This window comes from Scyliorhinus torazame, chromosome 8 (genome assembly GCF_047496885.1).
Source record: "Scyliorhinus torazame isolate Kashiwa2021f chromosome 8, sScyTor2.1, whole genome shotgun sequence".
NCBI lineage: Eukaryota > Metazoa > Chordata > Chondrichthyes > Carcharhiniformes > Scyliorhinidae > Scyliorhinus > Scyliorhinus torazame.
The window spans coordinates 125,430,006-125,447,862 of record NC_092714.1 but is presented as its reverse complement, the minus strand read 5'-3'; the positions used below and the strand labels follow the sequence as shown (position 1 = coordinate 125,447,862).

At 45.9% G+C, this 17,857-nt stretch overlaps 1 protein-coding gene across 4 annotated transcripts in view; it reads right to left on the bottom strand.

Annotated features, from left to right (window-relative positions):
- reps2 (RALBP1 associated Eps domain containing 2) overlaps positions 1 to 17,546 on the bottom strand; it is a 319,465-nt gene extending 301,919 nt beyond the window's left edge. For all 4 annotated transcript variants that reach the window (XM_072514142.1, XM_072514145.1, XM_072514143.1 and 1 more), the window contains exon 1: positions 17,222 to 17,546. In XM_072514142.1, the coding sequence (XP_072370243.1) occupies positions 17,222 to 17,398 (177 nt within the window). In that variant the 5' untranslated portion in view covers positions 17,399 to 17,546. The remainder of the gene's footprint in view (positions 1 to 17,221) is intronic.
- Between the last annotated feature and the right edge of the window lie 311 nt (positions 17,547 to 17,857).

Here is a 17,857-nt window from a genome sequence, read left to right as displayed (position 1 = left end):
AGTTTCAGTCCTGTCTGGGAGCTGCCTTCCCAACACACATACAGGCTCTGTGCCTGCTTGCTTTCCTAACATTGTCCATAGTTCCCTACATTCATTGCGAGCATTCATTTTGTATTCTGGAAGTGACCACAAAAACAATCAGAAGATTAGTCTCTGGGTGCAATTTAACGGGAAAGAAACAGAGTCCCGTGTTGAGGGCATTCAGTGGGGTGTTTTCCGGTGCTTGCAGCACAGAGAACGATCTAGCTATTAAACAGAACTCTGTTCTTTTTATGGGCCTCAGTGAGGAGAGCACCACCGAGACCGCGCTTGCCTTAATTTCCTGCACCGAAGAGCTCAGCTCGTCAGTGCAGAAAGTGATCGGTGGTACCCAATCTCCCGACCGCCCAACATGATCCCAAACACCCCAATGCACCATCATACCGATTAGAGGACTCTTGAGCCCCCTCACCCCACCTCACAAGCGCAGGGCACCCCGGGCCCAAACCCTGGCATGGGCACTGTACCTTCGCATTGCCAGCCTGGTGCCCGGGTTGCATCAGGTGTCACCCTGCCCAGAGGACGATCATCCGGGGGCCTGCGATCACCTGGGAGACCCTCCCAACCGCCCCCCCACCCCAAAAAAAAAGTGTCTGGTCCACATTTGTGGAGATCACTGCCAAATGACGCCAGCTCGGCGTTTCCGAGGCGAGGGGATTTGATCACTGGGCAGATCCGGTGTAGATTCAACTGAGGTGAACTACCACATGGTTATGCAAATCTGGGGCCCGCCCATCGATTGTGGGTGGGATCCAGATCGTGATGCCTTGCGAGATCCCGTTAGATCTCGTGAGGCATAACGAGCCGGGTAAATCTTGAGACAGGCCTCTCGTGAGATTTACCAGCCGCACCCAACTCGGGACGTGACACGGCCGTTAGATTGTGCTCTCTCGCAAGGTTTAGTTTATAAAAGGAGTGGAAGTTATGCTTCAGTTTTATCATTTCAAGCGTCTCCGTTAGATTATCTCTCAGGCTTCTAAACTCTGTTCAGATCCAATATGGTGTACTGCATTCAGTTTTGGCCACATCACTTCTCGAGGGACAGTAGTCTTGGTGGGTATACAGTGTAGGCTCACTAGAATGATACCAGTGATAATAAGGGTTAAATTACTAGCACAGCTGCGACAACGTATCGTGTGCTCCCTTGAGCTTATCTGACGGAGACGCTTGAAAAGGATTCAATAGAGCAGATGCAAAAAATATATTTTCTCTGACGAAGGAATGAATAGGAGAGCAATCAGGAAACACTTCTTTCACACACAGGGCAGTGCAAATGGGCAACGCTCTTCTCAAAAAGGCTGCAGATGCCCCAGCTGGAGGATCGTGTCCAATTCTGAATGACATGAAGTCCAATAAGAGGGTGTGGTGGAGATTAATGGCATGAGGACTGAGGGACTTCAGTTATGTGGAGTGATGCAAAAAGAACAGGATTGGTTTTAGAGAAGATTAAATGAAGTTTTAACTAAAATACATTCAAAATCATGAAGGATTCTGACAGCGTCTCTTCATTTGCTCTGTCTGCAGTGACACAAGCCTCAGTAACTAAGAGGCACGGTTTTAAAAGGCAATTGATAAATGAAACAGCGGTGGGTTGAGGAAAAAAATGTATTTGCACAGCAAGTTATAATTTGAATGCATTTGGAAACAGATATAATAGAAAGGGAGCTACATAAATTCTTTCAAAATACAACAATTGCAGGGCTGTGACAAAGGAACAGGGAAGTGGGATGAATAGAACAGATCTATCATGAAGCCAGCGCAGGCAGGGCATGTTAATGTTGAAGTTGTGCTGCAATAGAATACATGCTTTTAAGTTGAGGGTTACAAACATCTCTCACCAATTGGGGAAGTATTATGTCTTGATTATAATAGTACTAAAACGGTGTTCACACTGGGCGTTAGGAGAACTGGAAAAGTCTGTGTATTTACTCTGCAGCCTTGGATATAAAATCGGTCTCATGCTACAGACTGGCTTCTTGTTCATTCTTTCCACAACTTACGAATATAGGATTGAAGGTGATGGGCCAAATGAACTCATTCAATGATGTAAATTCTATGATTCCAAATGAAACTTGTTGAATTCCTCGTTCATTTTATTAACTGAGAACACATGAAGTGGGATGTTCGTCTCAATCGGGGCAGTTTAAAATATAGTGGATCTTTTCCAATACCATTTTTCTGTGGCAAAGTGCTTAAACTGGTCAGTGAAAAATGCACAACACTGGTTTCTTAATCAAGTGCTCCTGTACCAGCAATTGAATAGTAGTTTTTGTAGAACTAACTCGGTTCAAAGAAGACAGCCTAAACTGCAATCTACAGCACCGTTTTTGTCCTTTTTCAATCATTTCTCCCGAAAACAAGGTCCCAAACCTTTTCCTTGCAGGACAGTTTCACAAGCACCAAACAACTTCTGTACCTCACCCATGAAAGACATAACCCCAGTTAGTCGGAAGCTACGCTTTTTGGAAAATCCATCACAGACAGTGCAAACCTATCCTTACTAATCATATTGGGAGGATCCTGGAGAGTCAACCATGACTGATTTTTCCCTCTCTAACGCAAAGAACCTGAAGCTAATTGCAGCTAAATCCTATCACCACCCTGGCCGAGATGAGCTAACATGAACTCAAAACAAAAAATCAAACTAATGTGCACTGATCACAGAGAAATCAATGGAAGGCACTTGACGTATTTAAACAAAACTGCCAATCGAGTTGGAAAACCAGAACATTTATTTCCCAGCGTCAACTGATTTGTTTGCTTTTCATCCTGGAATTGGATGCATGATATACTCCCACCCCTATTTTTAATTACCTTAAATCATCCGCCAGTCTCTCCCACAAATGGGAAATCACGTGGGTGATGAGTAAATGAGTGACGAGGTTGAGAGAGAAGCAATAGATTTTTGGATGAACGCAAGGTTATGGGACGTGGAAAATGGGTAGCAGGCCAGGAAAGTATTGGAGTAAATCAAGTCGGGTGGTAACAAAAGCAGGGATGATGGTTTCAGTAGCAAATAGGGAGAAGCAAAGGATGGAATTATGGAGATGGAAGTAGGTGGTCTTTGTGATGGAGAAGTGGGATTGGAAGCTCTGCTCATGGCCAAATAGGACACTGACCAACCTACTAATAAAAGATTAATGAAACAGCACTGGCAGACCAAGTTGTCAATTGACAGAAAACTTGCATTGCTGGACTGGAGCGTGTTTGGATATTATAGAAACAATACAATTCTGCGTCAGGGCATGAATTTAACTATCATCTTTTAAAGCACCAGCACAAGGTTAATTTTGGTACAAGTACATTTCTACAGTAGATAAGCAGAACGTAAAACAAAAAGTGAACAAAGTAGGGATATTTAAATTTCGAACAAAAATTCACCTAACCAATATAATGATGTGGAGATGTCAGCATTGGACTGGGGTGGGCATTACAACACCAGGTTAAAGTCCAACAGGTTTGTTTCGAATCACTAGCTTTCGGAGCGTAGCTCCTTCATCAGGTGAATGAAGAGGTGGGTTCCAGAAACATATATATATATATATAGACAAAGTCAATGATGCAAGATGATATTTTGAATGAGAGTCTTTGCAGGTAATTAAGTCTTTACAGGTCTAGATGGTGCGACTGGAGAGAGGGATAATCACAGGTTAAAGAGCCCTTAGTGTTGGGTGGGGTTACTGGGTTATGGGGATAGGGTGGAGGTGTTGACCTTGGTAGGGTGCTCTTCCCAAGAGCCGGTGCAGACTCGATGGGCCGAATGGCCTCCTTCTGCACTGTAAATTCTATGATAAGAGGTGGGAATCGTCTCAAGCCAGGACAGTTGGTAGGATTTCGCAAGACCAGGCCAGATTGGGGGGGTGGGGCCTCACGTTGCCCTGTCGAACTTCCAACTGGAACATTTGTTTCAGGAATTTAGTGTCAGGCATGTGGATGATGAGGCTCCATGTTTCGATGCTGGAGATATTGGCCTGAGCAAGGACACTGACATTGTGGGTGTCTATCTCATCAATAGATTTGCAGGATCTAGTGGCGGTAATGCTGGTGGTATTTCTCCAAAGTTTTAAGGTGCCTGCAGCACTGTGTCTGAGCCATACAAGAGGGCGGGTATCACTACTTCTCTGTAGATCATGAGCTCAGTGTCGGGTTGGAGGTCCTAGTTTTCAAACACTCACTTCCTCAGGCGATCGAAGGGGTGTTGAACCCAAATGTCGATGTTTTGCCCTTGTTGACAGTAGGTTCCCCAGAGAAGGAAAGTTGTTCATATTGTCCAAGGCTTCGACGTGGGGGTGGCTATGTGGTGGGGGCAAGTTGGTAGGGTATCTAACGGATGTTTGATGTAAGTCCCAGGCTCCCATAGCCTCAGTGAAGGTGTTGATGATGGCTTTGAGCTCAGCCTCAAGAGTATGTATAGATCTAGCCTTCAGGCAGCGGAGGTTGAACAGATTCTGGTTTGTTCAGGTCCACTCCAGCGGGGAGCTTGCTGAGGGAGAGATGGAATGTTGCAGCAAGGAAGATCAAGAAGGGTGTCAGTGCGATGGCACAGCCTTGTTTGAACCCACTCCAATGTGAATTGGGTCTATGATGGATCCGTCAGTCAGGATCACAGTTTGCATGTCATGGTGAAGCAGACGGAGGATGGTGACATACCTTTGGGGGCAGCTAAAATGGAGGAAAACACTCCATAATCCTTTGCGGCTAACGGTGTTGAAGGTCTTTTATGAGGACAAAGAAGGCCATGTACTGGAGTTGGTGTAATTCCCTGGATTTCTATTGGAATTGCCACACAATGATGATCATGTCCGTTGTGCCCTTTGATGGATGGAATCCGCATTGGGGCTCTGGGAGGAGCTCTTCAACCAGAGAGAAAGCGACTAAGGAAGATTCTTGTGGTGGCTGACAGAAAGGAAATTCCTCTGTTGTTACTGTAGTCGGGCTTGTCAACTTTCTTGAAGATGGTCACGATTACAGCATCTCTGAGGTCTCCAGGCATGCTCTCCTCCTTCTAGATAAGGGAACTATATTCACACCGAAAGTATTTTGGCAGGGATTCCATCTGCTGCAGATGCCTTATTGTTCTTCAGTTGTCTGACGGCCTTTTCTACCTTGTGCCGGGTTGGGCAGGATGGAGTGGAGGACATTTGGATTGGATTGGATTTGTTTATTATCACGTGTACCGAGGTACAGTAAAAAGTATTTTTCTGCGAGCAGCTCAACAGATCATTAAGTACACGAGAAGAAAAGGGAATAAAAGAAAATACATAATAGGGCAACACAACATATACAATGTAACTACATAAGCACTGGCATCGAATGAAGCATACAGGGTGTAGTGTTAATGAGGTCAGTCCATAAGAGGGTCATTTAGGAGTCTGGTGACAGTGGGGAAGAAGCTGTCTTTGAGTCTGTTTGTGCGTGTTCTCGGACTTCTGTATCTCCTGCCCGATGGAAGAAGTTGGAAGAGTGAGTAAGCCGGGTGGGAGGGATCTTTGATTATGCTGCCCGCTTTCCCCAGGCAGCAGGAGATGTAGATGGAGTCAATGGATGGGAGGCAGGTTCATGTGATGGACTGGGCGGTGTTCACGACTCTGAGGTTTCTTGCGGTACTGGGCCGAGCAGTTGCCATAGCAGGCTGTGATGCAGCCTGATAGGATGCTTTCTATGGTGCATCTGTAAAAGTTGGTAAGGGTTAATATGGACATGCCGAATTTCCTTAGTTTCCTGAGGAAGTATAGGCGCTGTTGTGCTTTCTTGGTGGTAGCATCGACGTGGCTGGATCAGGGCAGATTTGTGGAGATGTGCACCCCTAGGAATTTGAAACTGCTAAACATCTCCACCTCGGCCCCATTGATGCTGACAGGGGTGTGTACAGTACTTTGCTTCCTGAAGTCAATGACCAGCTCTTTAATTTTGCTGGCATTGAGGTAGAGATTGTTGTCGCTACACCGCTCCACTAGGTTCTCTATCTCCCTCCTGTATTCGGACTCGTCGTTATTCGAGATCCGGCCCACTATGGTCATATCGTCAGCAAACTTGTAGATGGAGTTGGAACCATGTTTTGCCACGCAGTCGTGTGTGTACAGGGAGTAGAGTAGGGGGCTAAGTACGCAGCCTTGCGGGGCGTCGGTGTTGAGGACTATTGTGGAGGAGGTGTTGTTATTCATTCTCACTGATTGTGGTCTGTTGGTCAGAAAATCAAGGATCTAGTTGCATAGTGGGGAGCCAAGTCCTAGGTTTTGGAGCTTTGATTGGAGCTTGGCTGGGATTATGGTGTTGAAGGCGGAGCTGTAGTCAATAAATAGGAGTCTAATGTAGAAGTCTTTGTTTTCGAGATGCTCCAGGGATGAGTGTAGGGCCAGGGAAATGGTGTCTGATGTGGACCGGTTGCAGCGGTATGCGAATTGCAGTGGATCAAGGCGTTCTGGGAGTATGGAGGTGATGCGCTTCATGATCAACCTCTCGAAGCACTTCATTACGACTGAAGTCAGGGCCACTGGTCGATAGTCATTGAGGCACGTTGCCTGGTTCTTCTTTGGTACCGGTATGATGGTGGTCTTCTTGAAGCAGGCGGGGACCTCGGAGTGGGGTAGGGACAGGTTGAAGATGTCCTCGAATACCGCTGCCAGCTGGTCCTCGCAGGCTCTGAGTGCACGACCAGGGATCCCGTCCGGGCCCGTCGCCTTCCGAGGGTTCACTTTCAGGAAGGCCAATCTGACTTCGGAAGCTGTGATGGTGGGTATGGGTGAATTATGGGCTGCTGGGGCACTCGACAGCAGATTGTTGGTTACCTGCTCGAACCGAGCATAGAATGCATTGAGTTCATCGGGGAGGGGTGCGCTGATGCCAGAGATACTGTTCGGCTTCGCTTTGTAGCCAGTTATGTTGTTTAGTCCTTGCCACAACCGCCGAGAGTCTGTCTATGACTCTAGCTTGGTTTGATATTCTCTCTTGGCATCTCAGATGGCTTTGCAGAGGTCATACCTGGATTTCTTGTATAGGTCAGGGTCGTCTGCCTTGAAAGCCACAGATCTGTCCTTCAGTAGGGAGTCAATCTCGCGATTGAGCCATGGTTTCCGGTTGGGGAACGCATGTACTGCTTTCTTTGGCACGCAGTCGTCCACACATTTGCTGATGAAGTCTGTGACGGTGGTGGCATACTCATTTAAGTTGGGCGCTGAGTTCTTAAATATGGACGAACCCACTGTCTCTAAGCAGTCACGTAGGAGCTCTTCTGTCTCCTCGGACCAGCACTGCACAACCTTCTTAACTGGATTCTCCCGCTTGAGTTTCTGCTTGTGTGCCGGGAGAAGGAGCACCGTGTGTTAGATTCTCTGTTAAGGGTGTCTTTGGAAGTGCTTCTTCCAATGGGTGCTGACTGTCCCTCTGTCCTTTATGAGTACCCCAGCAGTGAGGTGGGCCTTGGGTGCTTGGGCAGTAGGTGGGCTTGACTGCACTAAAGAAACCTTATGTCATGGTTGCAGACTAACTGCTGTATCGCCTGCGCGTTCTCACCCACCATCTGTTCTTTAGGCCGTGGGGCTTTTGCTGGATCTCAAGAGTAAGAAAACAGTTTCACAGGCAGCAGAGTTAGGTTGCTGTTTCAGGTTCAGAAATGCCTTGTACTTGCGGCTTATCAGCACCTGGATCTCATGATCATTCTCATCGAACCAGTCTTGGTGTTTCCTAGTTGAGTGACCAATATTCTCTTCACAGGTACTGATTGTGGAGGGCTGGCAGGACATTGTGGGCAATCTGCGTCTCTGGGTCACCGGTGCATTGATTTTCCTGGAATCCTTGGACCTCATCCACCCTTCATACACTGTATCAAACCAACAAACCTTATAGCAACAATTACAGATGTTTAAAAAGTGATAACTTTCCAATTCCTTTAAAAAAAACGTAATGTTACTACCATAAGACATAGGAGTGGAAGTAAGGCCATTCGGCCCATCGAGTCCACTCCACCATTCAATCATGGCTGATTTCAACTCCATTTACCCGCTCTCTCTCCATAGCCCTTAATTCCTCGAGAAATCAAAAATTTATCAACTTCTGTCTTAAAGACACCCAACGTCCCGGCCTCCACCGCCCTCTGTGACAATGAATTCCACAGGCCCACCACTCTCTGGCTGAAGAAATTTCTCCTCATCTCTGTTCTAAAGTGACTCCCTTTTATTCTAAGGCTGTGCCCCCGGGTCCTAGTCTCCCCTGCTAATGGAAACAACTTCCCTACGTCCACCCTATCTAAGCCATTCATTATCTTGTAAGTTTCTGTTAGATCTCCCCTCAACCTCCTAAACTCCAATGAATATAATCCCAGGATCCTCAGACGTTCATCGTATGTTAGGCCTACCATTCCTGGGATCGTCCGTGTGAATCTCCGCTGAACTCGCTCAAGTGTCAGTATGCCCTTCCTGAAGTGTGGGGCCCAAAATTGCTCACAGTATTCTAAATGGGACCTAACTAATGCTTTATAAAGCTTCAGAAGTACATCCCTGCTTTTATATTCCAAGCCTCTTGAGATAAATGACAACATTGCATTTGGTTTCTTAATTACAGACTCAACCTGCAAGTTCACCTTTAGAGAATCCTGGACTAGGACTCCCAAGTCCCTTTGCACTTCAGCATTATGAATTTTGTCACCGTTTAGAAAATAGTCCATGCCTCTATTCTGTTTTCCAAAGTGCAAGACCTCGCACTTGCCCACATTGAATTTCATCAGCCATTTCTTGGACCACTCTCCTAAACTGTCTAAATCTTTCTGCAGCCTCCCCATCTCCTCAATACTACCTGCCCCTCCATCTATCTTTGTATCATCAGCAAACTTAGCCAGAATGCCCCCAGTCCCGTCATCCAGATCGTTAATATATAAAGAGAACAGCTGTGGCCCCAACACTGAACCCTGCGGGACACCACTTGTCACCGGTTGCCATTCCGAAAAAGAACCTTTTATCCCAACTCTCTGCCTTCTGCCTGACAACCAATCGTCAATCCATGTTAGTACCTTGCCTCGAATACCATTTTATTTTACTCAGCAGTCTCCCGTGAGGCACCTTATCAAAGGACTTTTGGAAGTCAAGATAGATAAGATCCATTGGCTCTCCTTGGTCTAACCTATTTGTTATCTCTTCAAAGAACTCTAACAGGTTTGTCAGGCACGATCTCCCCTTACTAAATCCATGCTGACTTGTCCTAATCCGACCCTGCACTTCCAAGAATTTAGAAATCTCATCCTTAACAATGGATTCTAGAATCTTTCCAACAACCGAGGTTAGGCTAATTGGCCTATAATTTTCCATCTTTTTCCTTGTTCCCTTCTTGAACAGGGGGGTTACAACAGTGATTTTCCAAACCTCTGGGACTTTCCCTGACTCCAGTGACTTTTGAAAGATCAAACTAACGCCTCCACTATTTCTTCAGCTATCTCCTTTAGAACTCTAGGACGTAGCCCATTTGGGCCCGGAGATTTATCAATTTTTAGACCTCTTAGTTTCTCTCGCACTTTCTCCTTTGTGATGGCTACCATATTCAACTCTGCCCCCTGACTCTCCTGAATTGTTGGGATATTACTCATGTCTTCTACTGTGAAGACTGACGCAAAGTACTTATTTAGTTCCTCAGCTACTTCCTCGTCTCCCATCACTAGATTACCAGCGTCATTTTGGAGGGGCCCAATGTCTACTTTTGCCTCCCGTTTGTTTTTAATGTATTTAAAGAAACCTTTACTATCATTCCTAATGTTACTGGCTAGCCTACCTTCGTATTTGATCCTCTCTTTCCTTATTTCTCTCTTTGTTATCCTCTGTTTGTTTTTGTAGCCTTGCCAATCTTCTGACTTCCCAATACTCTTTGCCACATTATAGGCTTTCTCTTTTGCTTTGATGCATTCCCTAACTTCCTTTGTCAGCCATGGCTGCCTAATCCCCCCTCTGATAACCTTTCTTTTCTTTGGGATGAACCTCTGTACTGTGTCCTCAATTACTCCCAGAAACTCCTGCCATTGCTGTTCTACTGTCTTTTCCACTCGGCTCTGCTCCCAGTCGATTTTCGTCAGTTCCTCCCTCATGCCCCTGTAGTTACCTTTATTTAACTGCAACACCTTTACATCTGATTCTACCTTCTTTCTTTCAAATTGCAGATTGAATTCTACCATATTATGATCACTGCCTCCTAAGTGTTCCCTTACTTTAAGATCTTTAATCACGTCTGGCTCATTACATAACACTAAGTCCAGAATGGCCTGTTCCCTCGTGGGCTCCATCACAAGCTGTTCCAAAAAGCCCTCCTATAAACATTCAATGAATTCCTTTTCCTTGGGTCCACTGGCAGCATTATTTACCCAGTCCATCTGCATATTGAAGTCCCCCATGACCACTGTAGCCTTGCCTTTCTGACATGCACTTTCTATTTCATGGTGCATTTTGTGCCCCTGGTGCTGACCACTGTTAGGAGGCCTGTACATAAATCCCATTATGATTTTTTTGCCTTTGTGGTTCCTCAACTCTACCCATACAGACTCCACATCATCTGACCCTATGTCGTTTAATGCTATTGATTTAATTTCATTCCTAATTAACAAGGCAAACCCGCCCCCTCTGCCCACCTCTCTGTCTTTTCGATAGGTTGTGAATCCCTGGATGTTTAAATGCCAGTCCTGAACCCCCTGCAACCACGTCTCTGTGATGCCTACCACATCATACCTGCCAGTCACAATCTGGGCCACAAGCTCATCTACCTTGTTCCGTACACTGTGCGCATTTAAATATAGCACCTTTAATTCTCTATTGACCGTCCCTTTTTGTTTTCTTAGTGTGTAATAACTCAATAAAATGCAGCCCTGTTCGCCATCCACACAGGGAGCAAGTGCCTCATACCTGTTGGACAGGGTCAAGGGCTGAGGCTCCTGAGTTCCTGACTGCTGGTTCCCTTTACCTGCCTGACTTGCAGTCACACCCTGCTGTCCCTGGCCACTGGCAGGATTTAAACTACTTACTCTGACAGGTGTGACTGCCTCCTGAAACACAGTGTCCAGGTAAGTCTCCCCCTCCCGGATTTGCCTCAGTGTTTGAAGCTCAGACTCCAGCTCATCAACTCTGAGCCGGAGCTCTTCGAGCAGCCAACACTTACTGCAGATGTGATCGCTGCAGCTCACAATGGGATCCGCCAGCTCCCAGGTCAATTGCAGCATCAATCTTTCAGGTCCTTTAAATTATCAATGCCAGAAACTGTAAGCACTTGAAAACTCTTCATCTCATGTCAATAAACATTGTGCAATTGACAGAAGGGATTAGAGAGCCAGAGCTCTCAATCCAGCAATATCATCCTTGGAGTTCAGGTGTTTCAATACTCTCATGGATATCTGGGCTTTCAACCAAGTAAATGCACAACCAAGTTAATTTACAGGGGTTTCCAGTGGTGGTGGCAGCCCTGAGAGTTTGAGGCCAGCGGAGGAGGCATGTGGGAGCATCGGTCTGGGCCCCAATCTGTGTTAATCACCGGCTTGCCCCGGGGAGTATGGACGGGGGGTTCTGGTTATGGCGGAGAGTGAGGATTGAGAGGATGGGGGATATGTTCATAGAGGGGAGCTTTCGGAGTATGAGGACGTTGGAGGAAAAGTTTGGGTTGGCGAGGGGAAATGAATTCAGGTATCTGCAGGTGCAGGACTTCCTTCATAAACAGGTGTCAACCTTCCCGCTCCTACCACTCAGGGGGATTCAGGACAGGGTAGTTCCAGAGGAAAGGTAGGAGGAGGGAGCGTCTCGGACATTTATAAGGAGATTATGGGGTCGGAGGAGACGCAGACCGAAGAGCTGAAGCGCAAGTGGGAGGTGGAGCTGGGAGGTGAGATAGAGGATGGTCTATGGGCAGACGCGTTGAGTAGAGTCAACACGTCCGCAACATGTGCCAGGCTCAGCCTGATAAAATTTAAGGTTGTTCACCGGGTTCACTTGACAGTGGCCTGGATGAGCAGATCCTTTGGGGTGGAGGACAGGTGCGCAAAATATGCGGGGGGACCGGCGAACCATGTCCACATGTATTGGCCATGTCCAAAGCTTAGGGGATTTTGGCAGGGGTTTGCAGACGTCATGTCCTCGGTGTTAAAAGAATGGGTGGCGCTGAGTCCAGAGGTGGGGATTTTTGGGGTGTCAGATAACCCGGGAATCCAGGAGGAGAAAGAGGCAGACTTTCTGGCCTTTACTTCCCTGGGAGCCCGGAGACAGATACTATTAGTTTGGAGGGACTCAAAGCCCCCAAAGTCGGAGACCTGACTAGCGGACATGGCTAGCTTTCTCTGTTTGGAGAAAATCAAGTTCGCCTTGAGAGGGTCACTGTTAGGGTTCAACCGGAGGTGGCAACTGTTCGTCGATTTCTTTGCGGGAAATTAATCGTCAGCAGACAGTGTGTGTGTGGGGGGGGGGGGGGGGGGGGGAAGTAGTATAGATTAGAGTAGGGGGTCAATAAGGGTGGGATCGGTACGAGGGATAAATGGTTTTTGCACTATGTTTATGGTTTCATGTATATTGTTTATTTTGTTGTTACTGTACCAAAAATAACTCAATAAAATGTTTATTAAAAATTTTTTTTTACAGGGGTTTCAAATGTTTGCAGTTTCAGCTATTGATAATTTGAATGATTCACACTTTTATTGCCCTGCAATAAAATTGAGTTTTTATAAGAAAATGGAAAGCCTTGAATGATGTTTTTATAATCTTTATTAAAAAAAACATCCTATTGTCACCATCAGGTTCATTGGTTCTATACAATGCATAGTGGATGACTGGGTACAGAAGTACCATGAGGGTAGATGGTGACATTTGATTTCAATAAAAAACTGGGAGTCTAATGATGACATGAAACCATTGTGGATTGTCATAAAAACCCATCGGATTCATTCATGCCCTTCAGAGAAGGAAACTCTGCTCAGCCCAGTGGCACAGTGGTTAGCATTGCTGTCTCACAACGTCGATGTCCCAGGTTCGATCCCGGCCCTGGATCACTGTCCATGTGGAGTTTGCACATTCTCCCCGTATTTGCGTGGGTTTCACCCCACAATCCAAAGATGTGCAGACTAGGTGGATTGGCCATGCTAAAAATTGCCCCTTAATTGGAAAAAATGAATTGAGTACTCTAAAGTTTAAAAAAAAGAGAAGTAAAATCCGCTGTCCTTACCTGGTCTGCCCTACACGTTTCTCGGGCAATGCGGCTGATGTTTAAATATCCTCTGAAATAGCCTTAGTTAGGGGATGGGGCAATAAATGCTAACCCAGCCAGTGACAATCACAAGAATAAATACAAAAAGGTGGCACGGGCTGCGAGAGTTACAGGGTTCTACATTTTTCATTATAATTTGGATTAAGTCTCAGAGCACCGAGATGGCCCCTGTGCCTGCCTCCCAACTCGTCTGACTGAAGCTTGCACTCATCCAGCGATGAAAATCCCAAGGCAGGCAGGCCAAACCGGGATTTTTCCCAATTTCCACTTGGAGGATGAAACTCCAAACCATTAACCCACCTCTCCTCTGCAAAAGGCTGTCAAACCTGCTGAGTGTTAGCATTCTGCTTCATTTAGCTGTCCTTCTAGTTGGACAGCATTATATCCGGCGCTTTTGTTACTTTCGCAATCTCTAATCTTCATGCTAAATACTATAAATATATATTTTTAAACTTAAGACTGAATGGAATATTTTCTTAGTTGATGATATTTGAGTTTTTGTTCTTAAAAAGTCAGATTTGTATGTCAAAACCAAAAGAAAAATGCTGGAAAATCTCTGCAGGTCTGTCAGCATCTGTAGGGAGAGAAAGGAGCTAATGTTTTGAGTCCAGATGACCCTTTGTCAAAGATTTGTAGGTCAAGCAGATGCCTACCCGGGATGAATACCGAACACAGTTTTACACGGGGGCGAGGGGTCTAATTGGTTCAACGGGTTAGGCTCTTATATGTTGCAAACCATCCATATTCTAGGAATGCAGTGAAAATAAACTCCCCTTTCGGCCATATATTGTCAGCAGGTTAACACATCAAACAGCCTCTTCGTATTCAGCACTGATCTGACTCTGCACGTGCAAGGCACAGTAGCTGGACAAATATTCATTCAGAATTGCACATTGTTCTATATTATATCCTCATAGAAGAGTTACGGAAGGTGCACAGACTTCGATTTGAATTATTCGGTTAACACACAACAGCTTGATTATTCTTTCTATGGATCCTGGGAGAAATTTGATTTGTATTCGCCTAACTGGCAACAGCAAATTAACTGTATATAAAAGAATTTCTGTGAAGTAAATTACAAAGAAACCCTTTCTTGTGATAGAATGGCTTTGAAGTATATTCACTGGACTAGTAATCCTGAGACTCAGAGTACAGCTCTGGGAACCCGAGTTCGAATCCCACCATGGCAGATGGTAGAATCTTTTTTTTTTTAAATGAGTCAAATGATGAGCAGTCAGTTGTTGTAACCACCTAGTTAACTAATAACCTTCAGGGAAGGAAATTTGCCATCCTTACCCGGTCTGACACCAGTCCCACAGCAATGTGGTTGACTCTTAAATAGTCTAGCAAAAACAATTAGGGATGGACAGCAAATGCTGACCTTGTCAGCGATACCCACATCCCAATAAAGAATAAAGAAAAAACTTGACACGGATAAATGGCAGATTGCTCTGAACAAAGAGGAATGTAGACTGTCAAATTCCAGCTCTGGTTCTGAAACCCTGTGTTCTAAAATCAGCCAAGTTGTTCCAGCCTTTAACCAAATGGTGATAAAGCTACAGCATTACATGGAGAATTGCTCCACTATGACCTGTCCATTAAAAAAAAAGGACAAATTCAATTCTAACAACCAACTTTCAATCATCAGCAAACTGATGGGAAGCATTCCAGTTATACTGAATCACCAATCTATGCAGTTGTGCTCGAGTTCTGCCAGAACCACTTGGCTCCAGACCCCATTACAGTTTTGGCCTAAACATGAAGACAAGAGCGGAGACAAGAGCTGAATCCCAGCAATGAGATGAGAGTGCTTGCCTTAACAATAAAGGATGATCCTGAGTAAAGCACCAAGGAACCTTGGTAAAACTGGAGTCAATAAGCATCAAGGGGTCAATGGAACAAATGCAAATGGTTGTTAATTTTGGAGGTTATTGGCGTGGTGGGGGGTGGGGGGGGGGGGAAGAGAGAGAACCTGCTGGAATTCTTAATGTTTTAAAAGGTCAAATGTGAACTGAGGGGAAGGATGCAGGGGGGTTCTACAATTCATGGGCGTTATTCATTATTGGATCTCATTGAACATTAGGGGGGTTGGGGGACTCTATGTGTTAATGGTGACAATGGGCGATTCCTGATTCCTTTTTGTCATTTTAACATGCGGGCCAATGTCTGGGGTTTGGTGGGAGGATGGGATCGTTGTTATTGATATGGGGATTGACATTACATTCGTTACCGATTATTGTTTATTGTTGGGTGTACATTTGAGAGAAAATGTGAAAAGGAGAATTAAAATTTTTTTTTTTTTTTTAAATTTTGGAGGTTATTTATCTCAGCTCTAGGAGGCAATGGCCAGCTCCCAAAATTACCTTCCACTGACCCTCAATAGCATTACCATCACGGACTCTCTCACCGTCAACATATTGGGAATTGCTACTGCCCAGAAACTGAACTTGACCAGTCACATACAGACCTTGGCTACTATGCAGGTCAGAGGCTCAGTTTTCTGCAAGCATCTCATCTCCCAACATCTTTCCACCAACTAGAAGGCAGGGAGTGTGTGAAAGACTATGCTCAAAATTCCCTGGACGGGTAGAATGCAAAACTCAAGAAACCAGCCCCATCCATGGGTGGCACGGTGGTTAGCACTGCTGCCCCACAGCTCCAGGGACCCAAGTTCAATTCCGTCCTTGGGTGTCTGCCTGTATGGAGTTTGCACTTTCTCCCCATGTCTGCGTCGGTTTCATCCGGGTGCTGCGGTTTCCTCCCACAGTCCAAAGATGTGCAGGTTAGGTGGATTGGCCATGCTAAATTGCCCTTAGTATTCAAAAGGTTAGGTGCGGTTACTGGGTTACAGGAATAGGGTAGAGGCATGGGCTTAAGTGGGATGCTCTTTCCAAGGGCCAGTGCAGACTCGATGGGTCGAATGGCCTCCTTCTGCACTGGAAATTCTATGATCCAGGACAAAACTGTCCATCCAGCACTCCACCCACCAGCTTAAATGCCCCATTCCCTCCACCCTCGGTGCACAATAGCTGCCGTGTATACTTATAGACTGAACTATATATTTGCAGCAAGTTGTCACGTTGCTTTGGCAGCACCTCCTAAATCCACCATCTAGAAGGTCAAGGACAGCAAGCACACTAGAACACCATCACCTCCAAGGAACACATCATGATCAATGTTCTCTCCAAGCTGCACAAGTGAGCTGCCATTCAGGAATTGAGAATGTGCCATTCTGGGAATAAATAGGCTGCAAACAATCAATGTCCCCCCCAAAGGTGGGTACATACATGGGCATGTATCAGTTTTAAAGGGGCCATGCAGTACCATCCACACACTGCAAGGAGGCTACATGCCACTGTTCCTTCACGAGGCTGGGTCAAACCTCCTGGAGCTTCCCACTTAGCAGGATATCTTCATCACATGGACTGTAGCAGGTCAAGGTGACGGTAGGTGCACTTTCTCATGGGCAAGTGTCAGCAATGCCCATGTCTGGAGAATTAATAGGAAATAGATTGCACGATCAGAAATGTGCCCTTGGTTGCAAATCAAACGAGCACTCCACCCTGCATTAAGAAATCCTCTTTACCAGGGTTATGCAAGTTTGATTAGAAATTCACCTGAAACAATACGAGTGACTATTTGAAGACCTCGTCACAAATACGCGAGGTGAATGCATGAGTGGTAAGCTTTTGTGGCGATTGTCACTGCTGCAATTGGGAGAATTCGCCCACAGATAGCTGCACTGCAATACTCACACAACGATTTTTTAAAAATATTCACTTTACGATTAGAGAAACGTGTGAGGAAAATATTTCCTCTAAGAGGCGGGTGGGAACTCCTAACAACTTGAAAAATTAAAAACAAAACACACATGTGCATTGGGAAAAATGAGAAAGATGTTTTTTTAAGTTTTGGCAGAGCAACAGCTGAAGACTCAAACTGGAAAAATAACATTTGCCTCTTCACTTACCTGGTGTAAAGTGTCCGGGGGGAGCTGGGAGGCTCGGAATAACTCGCCAACTTTAGTTCCGGCTGCAACTCTGCCCGTGGAGTCGGCAGCTGGCAGAGTGAGTGAGAAAAGGTCGGAGTAGAGCCTCTCCTCCTGCTCACTCACAACCATTCCCGGAGCCCAGCAGTCCCGGGACATCCTGCTGCTAATCCACTGCCTGCACCCCTTACCCTCTACTGCTCTTCTCTTCACTCCACTCCTCCTGCAGCCCGTCCCCTGCACATACACACACTGAACCACTTCTAAATGTATCGATTTCCTCCCTCAGCAACCACCGCCATTTCTTGAAGCCGCCCACCTGACGTCAGCGCCGCCCTGCTGCAGAATTCAATCCAGCTGTTTCTGCAACTGCAGCCCCAATTCCAACCCAGCCCGGAACCGCACGCCCAGCACCCCAAGGTGGCTTCAACACACCTCACGCAAACCGGCGACACTTTCGATCGCAATCTACAAAACAAAAACATTTATTTAAATAGCTTGGAAACTATATTTGCATGAAACACATTTGCATGCACAGTGAGATGGATTTCACAAACCCTCGGGTTTGCATGTCAGGAGGAGCAATGTGCACGTGAAGAAATTGTTTTTTATACATTG